This window comes from Pinus tabuliformis, chromosome 6, assembly GCF_031772625.1.
Source record: "Pinus tabuliformis cultivar Carrire ecotype Pingquan chromosome 6, CPIR1, whole genome shotgun sequence".
Lineage (NCBI taxonomy): Eukaryota > Viridiplantae > Streptophyta > Pinopsida > Pinales > Pinaceae > Pinus > Pinus tabuliformis.
The window spans coordinates 792,246,010-792,267,546 of NC_142292.1; the positions used below are offsets into that span (position 1 = coordinate 792,246,010).

The 21,537-nt window shown below is 38.7% G+C and overlaps 1 protein-coding gene across 11 annotated transcripts in view; it reads right to left on the reverse strand.

The window, feature by feature from the left end:
• LOC149261165 (uncharacterized) overlaps nucleotides 1–8,027 on the reverse strand; it is a 186,598-nt gene extending 178,571 nt beyond the window's left edge. For 3 of the 11 annotated variants that reach the window (XM_089421786.1, XM_089421782.1, XM_089421784.1), the window contains exons 1-4: nucleotides 7,578–7,987; nucleotides 7,191–7,318; nucleotides 6,950–7,077; nucleotides 6,737–6,851 (exon numbers count right to left, since the gene is read on the reverse strand). In XM_089421786.1, coding sequence (XP_089277912.1) covers nucleotides 6,775–6,851; nucleotides 6,950–7,077; nucleotides 7,191–7,318; nucleotides 7,578–7,703 — 459 coding nt within the window. In that variant the 5' untranslated portion in view covers nucleotides 7,704–7,987 and the 3' untranslated portion in view covers nucleotides 6,737–6,774. Of the gene's footprint in view, nucleotides 1–6,736; nucleotides 6,852–6,949; nucleotides 7,078–7,190; nucleotides 7,319–7,577 lie in introns of all 11 variants that reach the window. The other 8 variants (XM_089421790.1, XM_089421794.1, XM_089421804.1 and 5 more) reach the window with 7 other exon arrangements.
• Between the last annotated feature and the right edge of the window lie 13,510 nt (nucleotides 8,028–21,537).

Consider the following 21,537-nt stretch of genomic DNA (forward strand, 5'->3'; position numbering starts at 1 on the left):
CAGTAATTAACTCGGCCTCCATTGAGGAACTCGGGCCTCCTCCACGCTGTCTAAGATCCTTCCTCTCTTGCTGCGGTTAGAGCTTTCATTCTTCCATAGACTGCATTAAGGTTCTAGGGCATCCATCTAGGGCAGAGAACATTTTCTAATTTGCGTTGAGGGCTTACATTGTTGCCCTTCTTGACTGCATACCTCTTCTTAGGTTATGTTAGGGCTTCTCAAAAGGGCAGCGTTAGGGCTTCTCCATAGGGCAGCGTTAACTCTTCTCCATAGGGCAGCGTTAGGGCTTCTCCATAGGGCAGTGTTAGCTCTTCTCCATAGGGCAGCATTAGGGCTGCTCCATAGGGCAATGTTTAGATCTCTCCTCCATAACTGCGTTGAGAGCTAGATCACCCTCCTTAGGACTGCGTTAGGGCTACTTCCTCCTAGATTTCTCTCACACTAAAACCCAAGACAAGTGGAGAGAAATCGAGAAAGAAGTTGTGTGTAAAATGACTCTCAAGTCAGCTCCTTTTACACTAAAATGTTGAGCACATGAGGGGTTTATTTGGTTGTTGGTCGACCTTGACGAATCGTCTTATAACACAAATAAATTCATAACTCCGTGAATACTAATCGGAATCAGATGATCTTTGGATCAATCCTACACCTCTCGATGAGAGGGATCCAAGGAAAATATCAACTGCCATAAATAAGATGACCAACATGGAGTTTGGGCCTAGTTGCCAATTTTAACAAAGAGTCTCAAAGAAAACTAGTGAAGGAAGAGAATTTTTTACTGGGTTTTCCCCTCGAGAGGGATTTTGCCCTAGCATAGTGCCTACATCTTGTGTCTTGTGTTTTTGTGATCTTCATACACACATAATATGGTAATTGTTTGATGAAATATAAGATAATAAAGAAGTAAAAGAAACCAACATAACTAACAAGTAATTATCAAGAAAGAGGAATCAAACCCTAATCTACTTGCATTGATTTCTCAACATGGTATCAGAGCTAAGGTCAAAAACATTGAAGCTCACTTCGTTGGCTTGAAGGAAAATGATTACTCCCTCCATGATAAGAATGGGATTCAATACTACAAGTATCAAAAGGACCTTACACTACTTATTCAACAAGGTCAAAAGTCAAGGGTTCTTGGCTACACTTACAGGTTAACCTAATGATGATAATGCATGGATTATTGACAGTGAAGCATCTAGGGAAGAGTAAACAACTTCACACTCTATCAAAGGAATCATCTTCTTATACAGTGGAATTGGGAGACAACAAAAGTTATGCTATTAGAGGTCTGGGATCAACATCATTGAAGCCGCAGAATGGAGTTAAGGTGAAGAAGGAGGAAAAGACAGTTTAAGGATCTATTGAAATTAATCTAAGGAACCTCAAGAAGTTGATTAAAGAATCACATAAGGAGACCTTATAAGGAAAGAAGCTTACTATCTTCAAGGACAATAAAGGAAGAGAACAAATTGGAAGAATCATTCAATTACAATGCTTGGAAGAAGAGGATAGATCTCAGCCTCGAAAAGTCTTGGATCTAGTAAAAGGAAAAGTGAAGAAGTGTATAAACAAATCAAGAAAGAAGGGATAGGGATCAATCAAACTTTGCCAAAGAAGTTTCACCAAAGAAGAACATGATGGAAAGACCCGAAGTCAAAGACATATTTGCTAGGAACTCTTAGGGACTCTATCCCTTGCATCCCTCAAGCTTGAAAGAAGCCCTTACCAACTTCCAAAGATAAGTATCTTGCTCCTTGTATTGTCTTTTATATTTGATTTCCCTTACTTATCTAAGTTTGTTTATATTAAATACTAATCACATCTAGTCATATTTTTGTTTAGAAAAGACTTGTTGAATACTCAAGGAACATGGAAGAAGGCTTCACAAGACAAAGGTTTGTTAAGAAACAAGAGGTATGTTTTGAATTACAAGTTTTTCTCTCTCCATATTCATTCTTGATAATCTATTACTAACATCTTTTTGTCTAACTTCCCTGAATCTTAAAGATTCTTGATTGGGTGATTCATCATTAGATAAATCTACCCTCTTCATATCTTTGATTACTCTTGTGGAACCCTAAAAAAGTTCATTGTGAAAACCCTAACTTAAGGGTATGTCGATGATCATGTGTGAAACCCTAACCTACTTAGGGTTATTGTTGAAATAAAATGTCTGATGATTTGATGAATTCTAACGTAACTGACTGATGCTTTGATGATGTTTTGTTTGGGGTTTTGGTATGGTTATGGAAACCCTAACTTGTTAGGGTTGAATGGTGATGTCTGAAATTCTGAACCTTTGAAGCATTGATAATTTAGGCTCTGTTATGTCTTGTATCGAAACCTTAGATCATTAGGGTTTGGTAGAGTGTATAAGCAAGACCCTTATTATGTCTTAGAAATGAAATCCCTGGCATGTGTGTGTTTGTCCGATCAAACCCTAGTCTAACCTAGTATGTTATGTGTCTAACTCTTATTGATATTTGTGGAGTCGGGTTTGACTAACACATGTTATGATATGCTTGTGCATGATGATGGAATCCTACATGTATGAGTTGACCTAATTGTTGATGGTCATGAGTCCTAGGGTTTGGAACTAAGCCCTAGTCGAAGTTTGATTCTCTAGGATGATAGTATTTGTAAATTCTAGGGTTTTGTAGCTAAACCTTAGTAGAAGTCCAAATCTCTAATATATAATGACTATGTGATAAATTCATATTTGTATAAGATTGTTGAAATATGAGTTCTAGTTATGACTGATGTTTGATTGAAAAAATCTAGGGTTTGCAACAAACCCTAGTGGAAGCTAGTCATGTTGTTAACCGCGTTGTGATTGGTTTTGATTGCTAAATTTCATGTATGAAATCTAGGGTTTGTATGAAATTCTGAAAGTTGTTAGATACTTTGTAGATCTATATTTGTTTGAATTGTTTCTAGGGTTTGTTATATGTTGTAGTAGGGTATGTCATACCTTTGGAAGAAATATTGAAACCCTAGATGTAATTAAAGTTGTTATGATAAAGTAGTCTATGGTTTATGATAAAGTCCCTAGCAAGATGTTGAAGAGTATGTGTCTCTTGCTTGTGAGTTTGGGCATCTGATATATATAAAGTTGAATGCTTCCATGATTTTGATATGGTTAACTTCATGCTTCCACAAGTTTGGTTGTACTTGCTATCTAAGTTGTGTAGGTACGTGATCTTCAAGATAATGAAGATGTTCGTAAAGAAAAGTTGATCTGATAAGCATGATGTGAATGGTGATGGTAATGATAACTCTGATGAGAAGGATGGAAGCCACGAAAGATTCTTCAATGTCATAAAGAAGAAGTATAACTCACTAAGTTAAGATGAAACCTAGATGAAATCTCACTAGGTTAAGAGGGAGCTTGAATGAAAGAAATCTCCCTAGATTGAGAAGGAGCATGGATGAAAGAAATCTCCTTATAATAAGAGGATGGTTGAGAATATTCCATGCACGGGAATGATTAGATCCTCTCTGATTAAGAGGGAGTGGCAGATATGGTTCTCTACTTCATGTGTCATGCACTAGACCAGGACTAACAACCGTAAGTTTTAGTGAAGGCCATGAGTGAGAGAAGAAAATTGGAGGATGTATTCTGAAAGGCTGCTAAGATAAGAAAAGTCAAATCAATTTATGAAATATGTTGCTGCATCAGAAGTAGGAAAAGAAGTTGCATGGTTGAGGAATCTTCTGTCAAGATTCATTGGGAAAACTCCAAGTCCTACTACAGAAAGTTGAGAAGCAACATCAAGTTGTCTAAAAGACCTCGGAGGTTTGTATTTGATTATGTACATTTGAAAGTGTATTACTGATTGGGGTTGTGTTTGTACAGGTAAATCTCTCGAAGTTTTGATAGCATGTTGGTTACCAATCAATTTGATCGAGAGAGATTTGTTGAGGCTTTGCAAGTGAAGCATTGCCCGGGAGGACATCTGGCCGGCACTTTGTGTTGATGTCTAGGTCCCAAAGTAGGGAGAGTGGCGTTGGTCATAGAGCTGCGACCCCGGATACGCACCTAGGTCCCTAGGTTGGCGGTTAGCAAGTAAGCCTGATGGTACCTAGAGAGGCTGAAAGCTTGAATCCACCTTAGTCCCACTTGGATAGATTGCCCTGGTCAGGAATCTAGTCTGTGGCATTACAGTGCCTAAATTGTTGAGAGACCAATGGATAGATTGCCCTGGTCAGGAATCTAGTCCATGGCATTACGGTGCCTAAACTCTTCATTGTTCATATAGTTTGAGATCTTCCATTATATTTGTATATTATGAATACCTCCCTAGTTAAAAGGGAGTGTTGAAGAATGTAACTAGGTTCAGTCTTCATTAATGTATTTGACTCATCATGTAATGTACTTGTCAAAAGAATAAAGAAAAGAATTTTTATTATTATTATTATGACTTTATTAAAGCATGGGTTTCATGCTGGGTCATCATGCTTTAGGTCAAAGTCCCCATTGAGAACTTCTAGGACTTATTCTAAGTTAACAAAGTCATTGTACAATTAAAGAGACCCTTCTTGGGCTTTGGAATCGTGCAAAAAGATTTATTATTGAGTAAAATATGATTTACGTAACCTCCACATCAAGTCGGCCTAATGGAGATCAAGTCGGCCTAAAGGGCACCTATTCGACCTCACCTGGAGCCTATAAAAGGAAGGAGATCTCATCTCAAGCAAGTTCAATATCTCTAGTGAAGCTGGAAAAAGTGCGAGGCAGGTCAAGGAAGTCAAAAGAAGTGTGAGTTGGATCAAGTTCAAAGAAAAAAGGAAAATTGAAGTTTTGGTGGTACTCTCTCTCTCTTTCGTTTCCTAGTTTGGGAGATCAAAGTCTTTCAAGTGTTGTTGTTGCCAGTTGCTACCTAATGTCATAAGTTGTTGCATAGTCAAAGTTTTTGGGGTGGAAGTGTCGCTGCAAAAGGGTCAAAGATCTGGAAGGGCTAACTTGGTGTTGATGGAAGGTTTGGTCTATGTATAGGTTGAAGAGTCTCAAAGGAAACTATTGAGGAAGAGAATTTTTTACTAGGTTTTCCCCTCGAGAGGGGTTTTGCCTGGCATAGTGCCTACATCTTGTGTCTTGTGTTTTTGTGATCTTCATACACACATAATATGGTAATTTCTTGATGAAAGATAAGATAATAAAGAAGTAAAAGAAGCCAACATAACTCACAAGTAATTATCAAGAAAGAGGAATCAAACCCTAATCTACTTGCATTGATTTCTCAACACATACAAATTCAAAAACTGATCTAATTTAAAGAATTCCAAAAGTGTCATAAAAAATAGTACAATATTGCTGACAATGCAATGCATTAAAACTTTTATCTAAGAAAAGAAAACTTCTTGTGACACTTCACATGAAATGAAATAAAAAGATGTAAAGTAATATTTTAAAATAGTCTAGTCAAAATATTTCAAGTCCAGGCCCAAACCAATCATTCTTCCCTTCTAAAAATCTGATGAACTATAAAAATGTTAGCTTTTGTCCACTTAAAGATTTATAGGTCAGGTTGTCTTAAAACCCCAAAGTGCCATCACTTAAGTAAGATGTGCCTAATTAGATGATGAGATACTATGGTATAACTCACACTATTTAAAAATAGAAACAAATGAATATAGTCACCTAAGTGACTAGTACTCACTGCTTCACGTGAAATGAAATAAAAAGCACGTAGTCTAACGAGGCAGACGAGTTGCCCGGAAAGTTATAGAAATTCTGGTTATATTTAGAGAAAATCTGGCTAGGATTTTTGTAAATCCAAGTTATAGTTGTTAAACTTCAAAATTTTAAGTGTTCTAGACGTTTTTGATGGTGCTGAATCCATTTCCACCATCAAAAACACGATTCAAACACTGTATCTACAAGATTTTTTTGCCCGGACTCCGGCCACTTTTGGCCGTCCAGGCAATTCCTCCGCCTCGTTAGATGACTCCAGTAAAAAAGATGTAAAGTAATACTATAAGATAGTTCAGTCAAAGTATTTCCAGTCTGGGACCTAACTAATCAATCTCCCTTTCTAGAAATCTAATAAAATTATACAAAGATTGAGTTGAATTTGTCTACTTAAAAATTTATAGTTGTGCCTTAAACCCAAATTGTCATTCCTTTAACTAACATGTGCCTTGTTAGCTGATAAGATACTATGGTATAATTAACACGGGAGTGAAAAATGCAAAAGATGAATATGGTCACTAAAGAGAGTCTGAATTCCAGTTGCAAAAAATGCGGAGTATCTAATTAACCCTGTTAATAAAAACAACTATCTAAATAAACATTTATTGTCTATGTTTAAATATCAAAGAGGTGTCTCATTAACCCTGTTAAGATAAGATATCTAACTGATCAAGATGAGTATAGTCCCTAAAGAGAGTATGAACGCCAGTAGCCAAAAATGCGCAGGAGTATCTAATTAACCCTGTTCAGAAAAACAACTGTCTAATTAATTCTTTAGACATTTATTGTCTATGTTTAAATATCGAAGAGGTGTATTTATACATTGATTGCCTATGTATAAATAAGGATAGAAATATTTAATTCGAACATGCGTCGTCCTGTGCCACATGAGTTGTTGAAAACCGCTATGTTGGACCTAAATCTAATTGATAGTATTTATTAGTGTGCGAAACAAAACAAATGTAGCATTGAAAGAAACTTATACACATGTTCTGTCAACTCCTGTTCAAACCCAGGAGAAAGAAGAGGCAGACTACCTACCTTTTTCAGTGCCCTCAGAAGACTCGTAGTGAAAGCCGCTAAGACATCAACCCTTGGAGTATAGTTTTCACCATCATCGAACAAGGCGATGTCACTGCTTCGGCAAACGAAATCACTGAAGGGAAACAAAGATTTATGCACCCTGTACCTTCAGTCCTCCCCAACCCTTCTATGTAACTTACTATGAAATGAAGAGGAGTGAAACTTATTTACCTGGAAGCTGACTGAGCGATGAATCCAGGATCGTTAGCTTGGTTCTCAGAGCTTTGATAGCATACCATACCAGCAGCTGCAAATATGTGCTTCTGGGGTTCCAAATATTGGAAAAACTCAATGTGTGCCTGTGGGGTTTCAAATATTGGAAAAACTCAAAAAAATGGAACAAATGCAAAATTAATCCAGAAACCCTTCTATGTAACTTACTATGAAATGAAGCAGAGTGAAACTTATTTACCTGGAGGCTGACTGAGCGATGAATCCAGGATCGTTAGCTTGGTTCTCAGAGGTTTGATAGCATACCATACCAGCAGCTGCAAATATGTGCTTCTGGGGTTCCAAATATTGGAAAAACTCAATGTGTGCCTGTGGGGTTTTAAATATTGGAAAAACTCAAAAAAAATGGAACAAATGCAAAAACAATCCAGAAACCTCATCCCATGCCATCCCGGAGAAACATTTAGAAAACAAGATCGGTAGAAGCAAAGATAAAGAGAAAATTTAAAATTGAAGAGCAGAAACGCACATGAATTAAATAGAAACACATCGTAACAGGAAAAACAAAATATGAGGTCCAGAGAAGAAAAAGGAAAGGAAAACTGTTTTGAAAAATGAAATTGAATACCTTCAAATCCAAAAGAGCATGAGTGCGATATGAATTCCGACAACCATCTCGGCTGTCACGGGATTCAGAAATGTAGAATGTAGGCTGTAGAAGGGTTTTAATAGAGGGGCGAGGAAGCAAAAGCATAAGCCGGTATCCACTTGTCCAACGGCTACATACAAAAGCAAAAAGCCTGCCCCACAACGCCTTCCTTCCTGGTTTCTGCTGTAACAAACAGAGAGAGGCAGAGAGTAGAGTGAAAGTAGTAGTGATGTTAACGGTGTTAACAAATATCGTTTGCCATCCGGGCCCCTCCAGTCAGTTTGCCGTCCCTGTGTTTTTAATTGGTCTCCACCCCTTGATGTCGGCCGAGAGTCAAGCTCTGTCGTACTCACCTATCCATGACACAAGTTAATTTACTAAGTTAATCCTGTTAATATACTAACTTGAGAAACTTCCCTTCTGTTTTGTTGAGCCTTCTTGCATTTGTGCTTTTTATGTACGACTCTTTGAAAGTCAGATGATATACATGAATCAATACTTACGGATAAATTTGGGCTCCACTCAATCGAAACGCTGAAAACTTACGTCCTTGATTCATTGACTGGTTACATTGCACACTTACATCCTTGATTCACCATTTTAAATTTATAATCTATTTTAAGGCTTTCTGTGTTACTATTATTTAGTTGGGTGCTTCGAACTCTTAGAAAAGATCAAGAAACAACCAAATTCGTCTTCAAAAGCACTCTATTGCGATTGTCGCTTCTGAAGTGATCAGAGGGATACCACAGGTCACAATTCCATACCTTAGAGATTCGAACTTTCAAAGATACAATATATTCAATATCGAGGTCCTAAAAGGTAGAAAAAGAATGACTCGAATCAAGAAAATAGAAACACCTAGTAATCAAAACCGGATGGATGATTTGAAGAATGTGATCGAAGTTAAGATAAATAGTTTTATCTATGCTGTGGAAGTTGATATCGATGGTATGGAAGAATATTGGAAGAAAGGCATGGAAGATTTGAAGAAACACACAAAGGGTTTGAAGGAAGGTGGGACAAAACTGCTACAAGAAAGGCCTCTTAATGGCGAAAAGGTAGTAAAGGAAACTCATGATGAGAACAAAAGTAATGTCAATCATGGTTTCATAGAATCTAACATTGGATTGAAGACCCAACATATTCCAAAGATATATATGAGGAATTTTGATGGCAAGGATCCTGTAACATGGATACTACAGATGGAGAAATATTTTGATCTACATAATGTGCAAAACACACAAAAGGTACGTATTGCATCTTTATATCTAGAACCGAATCAATTTGTATAGTATAGAGGGATTTTTTCTCGTAAACAACTTGTCACCTGGTCATTTCTCACAGAGGAAATGATAGCACGTTATGAGGATAAAAAGAGCAACACCTTCTTTAGCCAATTAATAAATCTCAAACAAAAGTGTTCAATGGCAGAGCACATTGAGGACTTCCAAAAATTGAATATAAGGATAAATGATATTCCAGAAAGCATAGGATTGAAGTCTTCATAGGGACTTTAAATGATAACATCCAACATGAGGTTCGCCTTTGGGAACTTGATCCATTGGAGAAGGCATATATATTGGCAAGAAAAATTAAAAGCAAAATTATGGCAAGAAGGAAGCCTACCACTCATAACTATAAACATGGAACTGTTGTTGGTCCTAGCCTTTCACCACCTAAAAGGTTGACACCAAAACAATTGGAAGAAAAAAGACCAGAAGGGCTTTGTTAAAATTGTGATAGAAAATACACTAAAGGTCATAAGTGTGCTGAGAAGAAATTAATTTACATATATGGGGAAGAGGATCAAGAAAAGGAACAAGAAATGTCAAAAAGAAGAGGATATGCACCAGGAACCAATCCAAGAGAAAGAATAAATGAATCTGACCATAACTTGTAATCCATTGACAGGAATTACCACTCCTCAAACTCTCGGGATAGAAGGGCATATCAAGAAGAAAAAGGTAATAGTGTTGATTGATTCGAGTAGTACCCATAATTTTATTCATTGTGAGATAGCCAAGGAATTGAATTGCTTCCTATATCCAGCACCAAAGTGTCAAGTAATGGCTGCAAATGGAGTAACCATAAATTGCTCTGGAAAGTGCCATAATATCAAGCTATCCATGGGAGAATATGTCTTGAACAGTCCAATGCTTTCCATTCCAATGGGTGGTGCAGATGTTGTACTAGGAGTTTAATGGCTACAATCTTTGGGTACGATAGCTTTTAATTTTCAAAACAATTTCTTGAAATTTTTGTGGGAAGGAAAGGAAGTTGAATTAAGGGGTATAATAAGGAAATCAAGAAATATAATCAGCTCTAACAACATGAAAAAGCTTATAAAGAAATAACAATGGGGCGTAATTGCACAATTATGTTCACTAGAGGTTCCCACATCAAAATCATTTATTTCTCTAGATCTCCAAAACGTTTTGGACAATCATTCCAAGGTATTTGATACTCCCAAATGCCTGCCACATATTCGTGATCATGATCATGCTATTCATTTGATCGCAGGAAGTGTTCCCCCAAACATCAGGCCCTACAGATATCCATATACCCAAAAGAGTGAAATTGAACGTATGGTTGCAGAAATGCTAGAGGTAGGTATAATTCAACCTAGTCATAGTTCTTTCTTTGCTCTAGTGGTATTGGTACACAAGAAGGATGGATCATTGCGCATGTGTCCAGATTATAGGGAGCTCAACAAGCTTACTATTAAAGATAAATTTCCCATTCCTGTCATTGATTAATTATTGGATGAATTACATGGAGCAATTTACTTTACCAAGACGGATCTTCGTTTAGGATATCATAAAATCAGAATGAAGACTAAAGACATTCCAAAAACAACATTTAGACCTCATGAGGGTCATTATGAATTTTTGGTCATGCCTTTTGGCCTTAGCAATGCACCTTCTACATTTCAAGGTTTGATGAATTCCATTTTCAAACCCTTCCTTAGAAAATTTGTGTTAGTATTTTTTGATGATATACTAATCTACAACAAGTCTTGGAAGGATCATGTTCAACATGTTGACAGGGTTCTCAAACTATTGGAGGAGAAACAATTAAATGAAAAAATCTCCAAATGTTTCTTTGGAGTACAAGAGGTGGAATATTTGGGTACTCAGTTAGCTCATAGTTCATCTTATCATCCTCAATCTGATGAGCAAACTGATATAGTGAATAAATGTTTGGAAGGATATCTTCATTTCTTTGTATCCGATAAACAGACACAATGGGTCAAGTGGTTTCCTAAGGCTGAATGGTGGTATAACACTTCCTTCCATACTGCAGCAAAAATGACCCCATTTATGGCACTTTATGGATATCATCCACTGTCCATCACATCATCTTTAAAAGAAAATTCCAAGGTTCAAGTAGTGGAAGATCACATCGACCATCAACAACAAGTTCTCAGACTCTTAAAGGATAACCTCGCTTTGGTGCAAAATAGAATGAAACAACAGGCAGATCAACATCGCAACAAAAGAAGTTTTGATGTAGGTGACTGTGTATTTCTATGACTGCAACCATACAAACAAATGTCCCTCAAGCAAGCTAAGAAGGATAATAAATTATCACCAAAGTATTATGGTCCGTACAAGGTGTTACAAAATATTGGTATTATGCCATAAAAATTGGAGCTTCCTGTATCTTCCCGAGTGGACCCAATTTTCCATGTTTCATGCTTAAATAAGGTTATAGGTGAGAAGATCCCAGTTCAAACAATATTGCTAGAACTTGACGAGGAAGGAAAAATCATATTGGAATTGGAAGCAGTCACAAAAACAAGAAATCGACAGCTATGAAATCGACCAATTTTAGAGTATCTCATCAAGTGGAAGAACTTACCAGCTGAAGATTCCACATGGGAGGATGAGAATTTTATACAGAAACATCCAAAACTACTCAAGCATTGAGGACAACACTTTTTGAAGGAGAGGGGTATGTTAGGTCCCTATACTACTAGTGTAACCCCTTATTGTTATTAAAGCAACCCCCTTATTGTATTATTGTGCCCATATAGTCCCCATGTTGTTATTATTATGCCCCATAGAAGCCCACTATTGTTATTGTTGTGCCCCTACAATATTATTTTTATGTAGGCTCTGATTGTATTGGGACCCCTTAGGCTCCTATATATATAAACGAGGTCTTGTCATTTGTATCATCCAAGAATTGTTCATTTGTGTAATGTAAAGAAGGTTTCCCCCTCGAAGAGGCTGAGTTTTAAGTCGTTGATCTATATTTTCTATATTTTTGTGCGCTAGTTTCATAACATGTATGCAAAGGATGTACTTTGGGGAAGTACACAAAATACACATTCCATGATCTGGACAGCAAAGCATATGCAGTCCTAGAAAGGATCCACTCTGATATTTGTGGACCTTTCTCGACAGCCTCCACTACCAAACACAAATATTTTGTCATTTTTATTGAAGACTTCTCATAGAAGTGTTGGATCTTCTTCATGCAGAAGAAAAATGAGACATTCTCCAAGTTCATAGAATTCAAGGCACTAGTTGAGAAAGAAATTGAAAATAAGGTGAAGGCTCTTAGGAGCAATAATGGAGATAAGTACATATCGAATGAATTAAAAAAAAATACGCAAAGGAAGGAATTTGACGAGAGTTGACAACACCCCACAACCCACAATAGAATGGGGTAGTTGAGAGAAAGAACCATAGCATTATGGGAGAAGTGAGGGCGATTTTGCATGGCCAAGTCCTACCTCGGCATTTGTGGGTTGAGGCATGCAACATAGCAGCGTATTTGCAAAACCAGAGCCCTCAATGAATTATGGGCATGATTACACTAGATGAGGCTTTCTAGCGTAGAAAGTCGAATTTATCACACTTCGATATTTTTGGAGCCTCTGTTTACTTCCATGTCCTCAAAGAATCAAGGAAGAAGCTTGAGCCGACAAAAGAATTGGGGGTATTTGTGGGTTACACAAAAACTCCCCACAACTACCGTGTGTACTTTTCATCCCTTAGAATGATAGTTGTGTGAAGGGATGTGAAGTTTGATGAGGAGAAAGTGATGTGGTGGTCTCTTGAGAGGGAGATTCATATCCCACTAGAAGAGGAGCTTTTAGCTCCAAAGGAGAAACCTCAAGAAGTTGTCGAGCATCCACAAATTGAGGAGTAGAGAGTGGAGACAACCATTTAAGCATAAACAATGAGAGAAGGTAGGAATAGAACTAGGGAAGTTGAGGGACTTGTGCAGGATGTGAGGGAGAATGTGGGTGCTCCTTTAAATTTGTGCAGGCAGAGAAGGTCACTTGATCGGTACACTGGCTACATTGCTCTAATGACTGAGCGTGTAGAGATTGAACCATCCTCTTTTGAGGAAACAATACAACAACTTGTATGAAATGACGCAATGGTGGAGGGAAAAAATCCATTGTAAATAAAAGTGTTTGGGAAATGGTCCCAATACCATCAAATAAATCAGTTGTGGGTTTGCGATGGATCTTTAAGGTTAAGCAGGTAGAAAATGGAAGAATAGAGAAGTATAAGGCCAAATTTATGGCCAAGGGGTACTTTCAAGTTGAAGGATGATTATGAGGAGACCTTTGCTCCCGTAGCAAGGTACTCATCCATTAGATCAGTTATTGTTATAGCTGTGTAGATGGGGTGGAAGATCCATTAGATGGATGTAAAAACAACATTCTCCAATTGATTTATTGAGGAGGTGTGTTAGGATATTCCGACACATAGGATATAGTTAAGTTCAACTTGGTCTAGTGTAGAGTTAGGTATAGAGTTAGGTAAAGTGTGTTTCTTTACCGTTGTACATTTTGTAACTTACAATCCGACGGTCACGATATGTAGTGATCCGACGGTTCACTCTCACCTCGGTATTACCGACACTTGATCCGTGGCTTGACACCCGATTGGTCCATGAGTTCTATTTAAAGCGCATGGAGGGTCATTGTTCGGGTAATCCGTGCATGAGAGAAGCTTATGTAAATTTTCATTCTTTGATTAATAAATTGCCTGTAGTACCCACGTTGGGACAGGCCGTGGACTGTTTCCCTCTTTGAGGGTTTTAACCACGTCAAAAATACTGGTGTATTGATCTGTGATCTGGTTGTGAGCGGTGTCCTTTTGGTATTCTTTCTGAGGAACTTACTCTGTAAATTCCTACATGGTATCAGAGCCAAGTTGAACTTAACTATATCCTATGTGTCAGAATATCCTAACATCCCCCCTTAAGAACAACTTGGGATAGGATTCAAGGATTTACAAATATGACACAATAGGAGAAGGAAGGAGGCACAAGAGAAGAAACCAAAAGATGAAGATAAGGCTGCAAAATGGGAAAATAGACAAGATCAAGCACGTGGTTTGATAGGGATGTCTATTTCTCCTGATCTTAGATTCCATATTGTAGAACTTGAGACTCCTCATGAAGCATTGGAAAAAATCGCTAAAGTTTTTGGGATTAAAAATGAAATTAGAGCCCATCAACTTGAAAATGAGTTGCTTACTTTGGATCCTAATAATTTTTCTTGCATTGAAGATTTCTTGTCCAAATTCAAGACCCTTAGATATCTTTTGGAGGGTGTTAAGGTTAAGAAAGAAGATGGTAACCTTATTTATTCCATCCTTACTAAATTGGGACCAGCCTACTCTGTATTTGTTTCCACTTTCCATTCTACAAGGGAAGCTTTCATTTGTCAAGGAAAAGACTACAAGGCCCCTTCCTTTGACTCCTTTTGTGATTCCTTAATAAGATAACAAGAAAAACTCTTACACCTTGGTCTCCTTAATCTTGGAAACTCTTCCAAGAAAGTGTTAGCCGCCCAGCAGCAACCAAATTCAAAGAATCCTAAGAAGTCATATCCTAAAAAGAATGGTCCTAAACCAAACAAGGGTCCTAAGCAAACTCAGCCTCAAAATGAAAGATCATTTCAGCAAAATGATAAGACCAATAAAAACAAATGGAAGAAGATTGATAGACATTGTAACTTTTGTAATTGAGATGGCCACTTAGAATCTAAATGCTTTAAGAAGATCGAAGCCTTGGAAGCCGCAATGAAGAAACATAACATCCATGTGGAGCATACTTCAACTTCAACTTCCGGAATGGCACTTTCTGCATGTCATTGTCAATCATCTCAGTCTGGTTATGCATTAAATGTATCTTCTTCTTCTCCTTCTCATGAGTGGCTCATTGATTCTGGAGCCTCTTATCACATGGCCAAAAACCAAGCCATGTTTTCTTCTTTAAATGATTGTAACACCAAAAATATATATGTTGGTGATGATAGGTCTCTTAATGTTGTAGGGATTGGAACTGTTCATCTAGACAATGGTCAGTTTAATGATGTATTATGTGTTCCAACCTTATCCTGCAACCTTCTATCTGTCTATCAGATAACTCATTCAGGTGAAGGTAAAATTGTTGAATTTTCACCTCATGATGTTGTAATCAAGGATCTAAGAGATCCTAAACAGATTCTAGCCACTGGTATTGCTGATGATTCCACAAGGTTGTATAAGTTTCACAACTTTGGGTCATCAAATCTTCCCTCAGTATTTGTTGCTCATAATGATGAAGTGAGCAAACTTTGGCATGAGCGATTTGGTCACTTAAACTATCGCTCCCTTCAGCATCTATATAAAGAAAATATGGTGACAGGTCTTCCTATGGTATCTTGCAGAGATGGTGTTTGTTCCGGATGTGTACTCGGAAAACATCATCGAGACAGTTTTGACAAACGTGCCTCTTGGCACGCCTCAGCCCCTTTACAGCTTGTGCACAGTGATTTATGTGGTCCACTTCCTGTTGCTTCATTCTCTGGCTGCAAGTATTTCTTAACTTTCATTGATGATTTCTCCAGACGCACTTGGGTATACTTCTTAAAACTCAAGAGCGAAGTATTTAACACATTTTTGGCCTTCAAAGCCTTTGTTGAAAAACAATCTGGACATCAAATTCTTAAGCTAAGAACTGATAATGGTGGAGAATATGTTAAAAACACATTCATCAACTTTTGCACCGAAAATGTAATTCAAATGCAACATACTGTTCCATACACTCCACAACAAAATGGTGTAGCTGAAAGGAAAAATCGCACCTTAAAGGAAATGGCTAATTGTATGCTGCAATCTAAAGGACTCAGTCTTAGTTTTTGGGCCGAAGAAACTAATTGTGCAAATTATATAATCAATCGCACTCCTACTAAGGTTCTAAAGAATATCACTCCAGAAGAAGCTTGGAGTTCCATTAAACCAGATGTAAGTCACTTTCGTGTTTTTTGAAGTGAAGCATGGGCCCATATTCCAGATGAAAAGCATAAAGATTTAGAACCTAAGAGTGAGAAATGTACTTTTGTTGGATATTCTGAAGATGTAAAAGGTTATAGACTTATTCCATTTAAGTCCAAAAATGTTATCATTAGAAGAGATGTAAAATTTGATGAAAATAAATCGGCCTGCGAGCCTAGTCCGGCGGATGTGCCACCTCTTCCTATCTCTTCTACTTTTGAAAACATTTCTTCTTCAGATGATGAAAGTGAGGATGATAATCCTCCCCCACCTTCTCAGGATCCTCAACTTCCAAGATGGGTCCGTGCTACTCGGGATGCAGCAGGTGATCTTGCCGGTGATCCTACAGATCAGCGACGTACACGTTCTCAGTTTGAAAGAGCCTCTTCTTTACTGGCTCAAGCTCCAGTAAATCATGATCCTGACACTTTTGCAGAAGCTTCAGGCCATCCACATTGGGAAGCAGCTATGAATGAAGAATATCATTCATTGTTGACAAATGATACATGGGATCTTGTTCCTCTACCAAAGGGACACAAACTTGTTAGATGTAAATGGGTTTACAGAACCAAGTATGGATCAGATGGGAAAGTTGATAAACATAAAGCTCGTCTTGTTGCTAAGGGCTTTTCACAGGTTGAAGGCATTGACTACACTGAAACCTTCTCCCCTGTTGCCAAAATGAACTCTATCCGCCTTGTTCTTTCCCTTGCTGCCTCTTTAAAATGGGAAGTCCATCAGATGGATGTTAAATCTGCCTTCTTGCATGGGGACTTGCAGGAAGAAATCTATATGGAACAACCCATTGGCTTCATACAAACAGACTCCAGCCTTGTTTGTCGACTTAAGAAATCCCTTTATGGTCTCAAGCAAGCTCCTCGGGCTTGGTATGCCAAAATGGATAGCTTTCTTTTAGAATCTGGCTTTTCTAGGTGTCATTCTGACAATACTGTCTACACCAAGAAAGTGGGCAACTCTCTTATCATCCTTGTTCTTTATGTTGATGATCTTATCCTTACTGGTAGTGATCCCAACCTTATAAACCATGTGAAGTCTAGCCTCAAAAGGAAATTTGAAATGACAGACTTAGGACACTTACACTATTTTCTCGGTCTTCAAGTCTTGCAATCCAAGGAGGGTATTTCCCTTTCCCAGTCCAAGTATGCTTGTGATATTCTTCGTCATTTTCACATGGAAGACTGTAAGCCAGCCCCTTCTCCCTTTCAGTCTGGAGTCAAACTTTCAGTCTCTTGTACTTCTCCTGAAGTTGATGCTACCTTATACCGTCAACTTGTAGGAAAACTCTTGTATTTAACCCATACTCGTCCTGATCTTTCCTTTGTTGTTGGCATTGTTGCTCGTTTTATGCAAAACCCCCGTGAAAGTCATTGGAAAGCAGCCAAAAGAATACTTCGTTATGTTCGAGGTACAGTACAGTTTGGGATTCATTACAGTGCCAAAGCAGCTCCTCTATTAGTTGGTTTCACTGATTCTGATTGGGCTGGTGACCCTGATGATCAGAAGTCTACTGCCGGTTATGTCTTCACTCTTGGTTCAGGACCTATTACATGGGCTTGTAAGAAACAGGCTGCCATTTCTCTTTCGTCAGCAGAAGCAGAGTATCGTGGTGCCGTGGAAGCTAGTAAGGAAGCCTTGTGGCTTCGTCATATCCTATCAGAGTTTGGCTTTGAGCAGCAGCATCCAAACACACTTTGGTGTGATAATCAAAGTGCCATTCAGCTATGCAAAGATCCAGTCCAGCATCAGCGCAGTAAACACATTGAACTACACATGCACTTCATCAGAAAGCTCATTCATGACCATGTTCTTGAAGTGCAATATTGTTCAACAGATGATCAGGTTGCAGACATCTTCACAAAGGCTCTCACAGAGGCGAAGTTCACTAAACTTCGATATATGCTTGGAGTTCAGGAAGTTGTCACTAAGGGGGGATAGGCTCTAGTGCCTCCTTCCTTCTCCTATTGTGTCATATTTGTAAATCCTTCAATCCTATCCCAAGTTGTTCTTAAGGGGGGATGTTAGGATATTCCGACACATAGGATATAGTTATGTTCAACTTGGTCTAGTGTAGAGTTAGGTAAAGTGTGTTTCTTTACCGTTGTACATTTTGTAACTTACAATCCGACGGTCACGATATGTAGTGATCCGACGGTTCACTCTCACCTCGGTATTACCGACACTTGATCCGTGGCTTGACACCCAATTGGTCCATGAGTTCTATTTAAAGCGCATGGAGGGTCATTGTTCGGGTAATCCGTGCATGAGAGAAGCTTATGTAAATTTTCATTCTTTGATTAATTGCCTGTAGTACCCACGTTGGGACAGGCCGTGGATTGTTTCCCTCTTTGAGGGTTTTAACCACGTCAAAAATACTGGTGTATTGATCTGTGATCTGGTTGTGAGCGGTGTCCTTTTGGTATTCTTTCTGAGGAACTTACCCTGTAAATTCCTACAAGGTGTACATCGAGCAACCATAAGGATTTGAGACTTTTGATCAAGAGTCTCATGTGTGTTGACTCAAGCGAGTGTTATACAGTCTCAAATAAGCACCTTGTGCTTTCTACACCAGGATCCATAATTATCTCACCAGTTTGGGCTTCACCAAAAGTGAGGTGAATGCAAACCTCTTGTTAGAGCCTAGATTTTCCTCAGGCTGAAAAGGCAAGGTTCTAGGTCCACATCAAACCACGCTCAGCCTCGTAGCTAGCCCTACGAGGACACGAGAGGGCTCTCTCCGAGTCAATCTCAGCAAAAGATAATCAATGGGGCTGGAGATGACTGAAATACAAACTAATTTAAGGCTAGGTATGAAGTGCAAGGATTTGATTTGATTTTTTGGGGGTTTTTGTTGGAAAAAGGGAAAGGAAAATTTGGGGTCCGGGGATGAGGCAAAATTTTTGCAGAGTTCTGGTTGGGGCAAGGTAGGCAGTAGTTTTGATGCTTGAGATTAAATGAATGGATAGAAAAGACCATTGACGAGCTAAAGAGGGAAAGAGGGTACCAAGAATCCTCTTCAAACTGAAGAAAACATTGAAAATTAAACAAACTAACAGGTAGAGCACAACAAGCTAATGAATTCTACCTTTTGTCACTTATTTGTTTAATTCAGAAGCAAAGAGAAGGGAAATGGCATACATAAAACATCAATGAACTTACAATTGCATGAAGAAAAACACCATCAAAACACAGAGCCACAAGGATCCCAACAAGTGCTGCAAAACCCTGGTCTTTCCTTTGCCAAAAATGCAGAAATCAGATGTACAATGGAGTGCCAAGCAATCCCAAGTGTCCAACCTTGAAAATGACTGAGAAATTACATGATATAGACAAGTGTAACTCCTTCCCATGCCTCTAGGGGTCAAGCTCATCATTCTAGGAGCTGTTTCAACCATATCTAAACAAGGAACTGAAAAATAGGCAATGAAACAACTTGCCTCTATATGTTAGGAAACTGATTCATTCAGTTGTTTTTCACTTTTTAGTGAATGAATCTAATAAAACAATTAAATATGTGCCAATATTACATCATGTTCATGAAATTACATCAAGGTAGATCAAGAGTAACATCAAAAAGTAAAACTAGTCAAAACTGGCCGAAATTCTGAGCTGGAGAGTGAAAAACAGGCCAAAATTCTCTATGCGCCACACCCAAAACCTGTATGCGTAGTACAACTTTGCAGCTGATTTTGAGGCACTTCCCGAAGTCCAAATTGAGTCCAAGATAGCTCGTTGGAAAGTCCTGCCTGTCTACTTTCCACCCCAAGTGCAATTTCTGGATTTGGATGTCATTTTCCCCTCCAAAACTTCAATCTCCCAAGACTGCTTCCTGTGGGTGCAAAAGGTGGTAGAGAGGTCATTTTTAGGGTGTTTTTGACCCTTTAGGCAACCCAGAACTTCATGAAATCCTTTGGTAATCCATGAGCATGCATAAATTTTCATAAAAAATCCATAAATGTAAAGTTTTCCTCCAGAGGATCTCCCAATTATAAGCGCGCGTTGGGCAGAAAAACCTGTTTTGAAGCCAAAAAATTCAAAATTGACAAAGTTTTCTCCAAATTCCTTGAAATTTGGGTTGGAGGTCTATCATGCAGTATCATGCTCAGCCAAGGAAGCCTCGGCCAAGATTTGGAGCCTATCATGCCTTTTGCGTCGTTTTAGTGCCCTCCTTAGTCTTGCCTTCAGGATTTTGATCCTTGCGTTGCAAACATGATTTCGTGCCCAATAATGATTTTTCATGTGCTTGAGCATGTCCTTGTCTTTGTTTTCCTTCACCAACAGCCTCTCAAGGTGAATGTTGACCCTCTCAAGCTAGGTCTCTCGATCAGCCTCTATCTCTTGCTCCAATGAAGTGAACTCTATCCTCCTCCTTTGGGCAGCTCGACGGTTTCGCCGAATGTTTTGTAACTCCATGGCTGTATGCTGATCCTCTAACTGTTTGTTTCGCTGCTCCAAATATTTTATGACCCATTGAGCTCTCTGTAACTTGTCGGTCAATACATCTATCTCGTCCTTCTACTCCTGAATAATCTCCCTCAACTTTGAGCTAGGAGAGATCACATCATCATCGATGAGGATAAAATCAATGTCTTGGCCTCCTGAAGGACCCTCATCCTGCATAGGCCTCTTTCCTCTGTCCTATACCTATACCTGTGTTGCTAATGACAGCAACGAGACCCCTTCCACCCCAGGTGGAGATAGTACTCGTCGGGCTGCTGCAAACAATCCCCTCGTGCCTCTCTGATAGGTCACATATGTCGGCACACTAGAAGTCTCTGCCTCCCGACCTCCATGCTGATATGAAGGTTCACCTGTATGATGGAAAACCTCCTAATGAGCTGCTGAAGCTGTGAAAAACTCACGGGAAATGAAATCTTCCCATGTGATACCCTGCAAACCAAGCTGATGCACAACAATGATCTTGATGAGCGCATAGTGGTAAATGTTGTTGCACTGCTGTTCCAGAATCTTCTTTTGCACAAGAGTGGTCATCCTATCGATGTTTCGGCACATGAAATATGGAATGTTCATCATCCTCACTCTCGTAAAATGCATCAACAATCTGATATGGTATGTATAGAGGCGTGAGAAGCGGCCCTCACAACTGTAGTATCTGATAATGAGTTTCATCAACAGCGCATAGGATTCTTTCAAAAACCGGAAAGGGAACACCCTGCTGAGTTGTCTCATATAGCTAGGCCTGATATATGGTTCATAATATGCTCTTTCCACCTGCATTCTTTTGTTCCACTCCTCACCTATATTCGGTATTCCTGTTGCCTGAGAAATGGTCTCTGGTGTCAAGGTAAAATTTACACCAGCAAGAGTTACCTCACCATCATGAAAATGTAAAACAAACAACCGAGCCAACTCCTGATGATGCTGAACCTGAGCAATCAATTCACAATACTGAAAACATGATTGTTGTTTGAAACATGTCATGGCAAGTGGGCAGGCTTGCAGTTCTCTAACATGTATGCCACCCCTACGAGACCTCCTTGGTGCATGAAGCTCTGTGGTAGAATCACTGTCTTGCTCATATGATGAATCAGTGTCTGTCATGGTGCTGCAAAGGTGTATGTTAAGTAGGTGTTTGGTTTGGTTTGAAAATTAGAAATAGATGTTTTGTT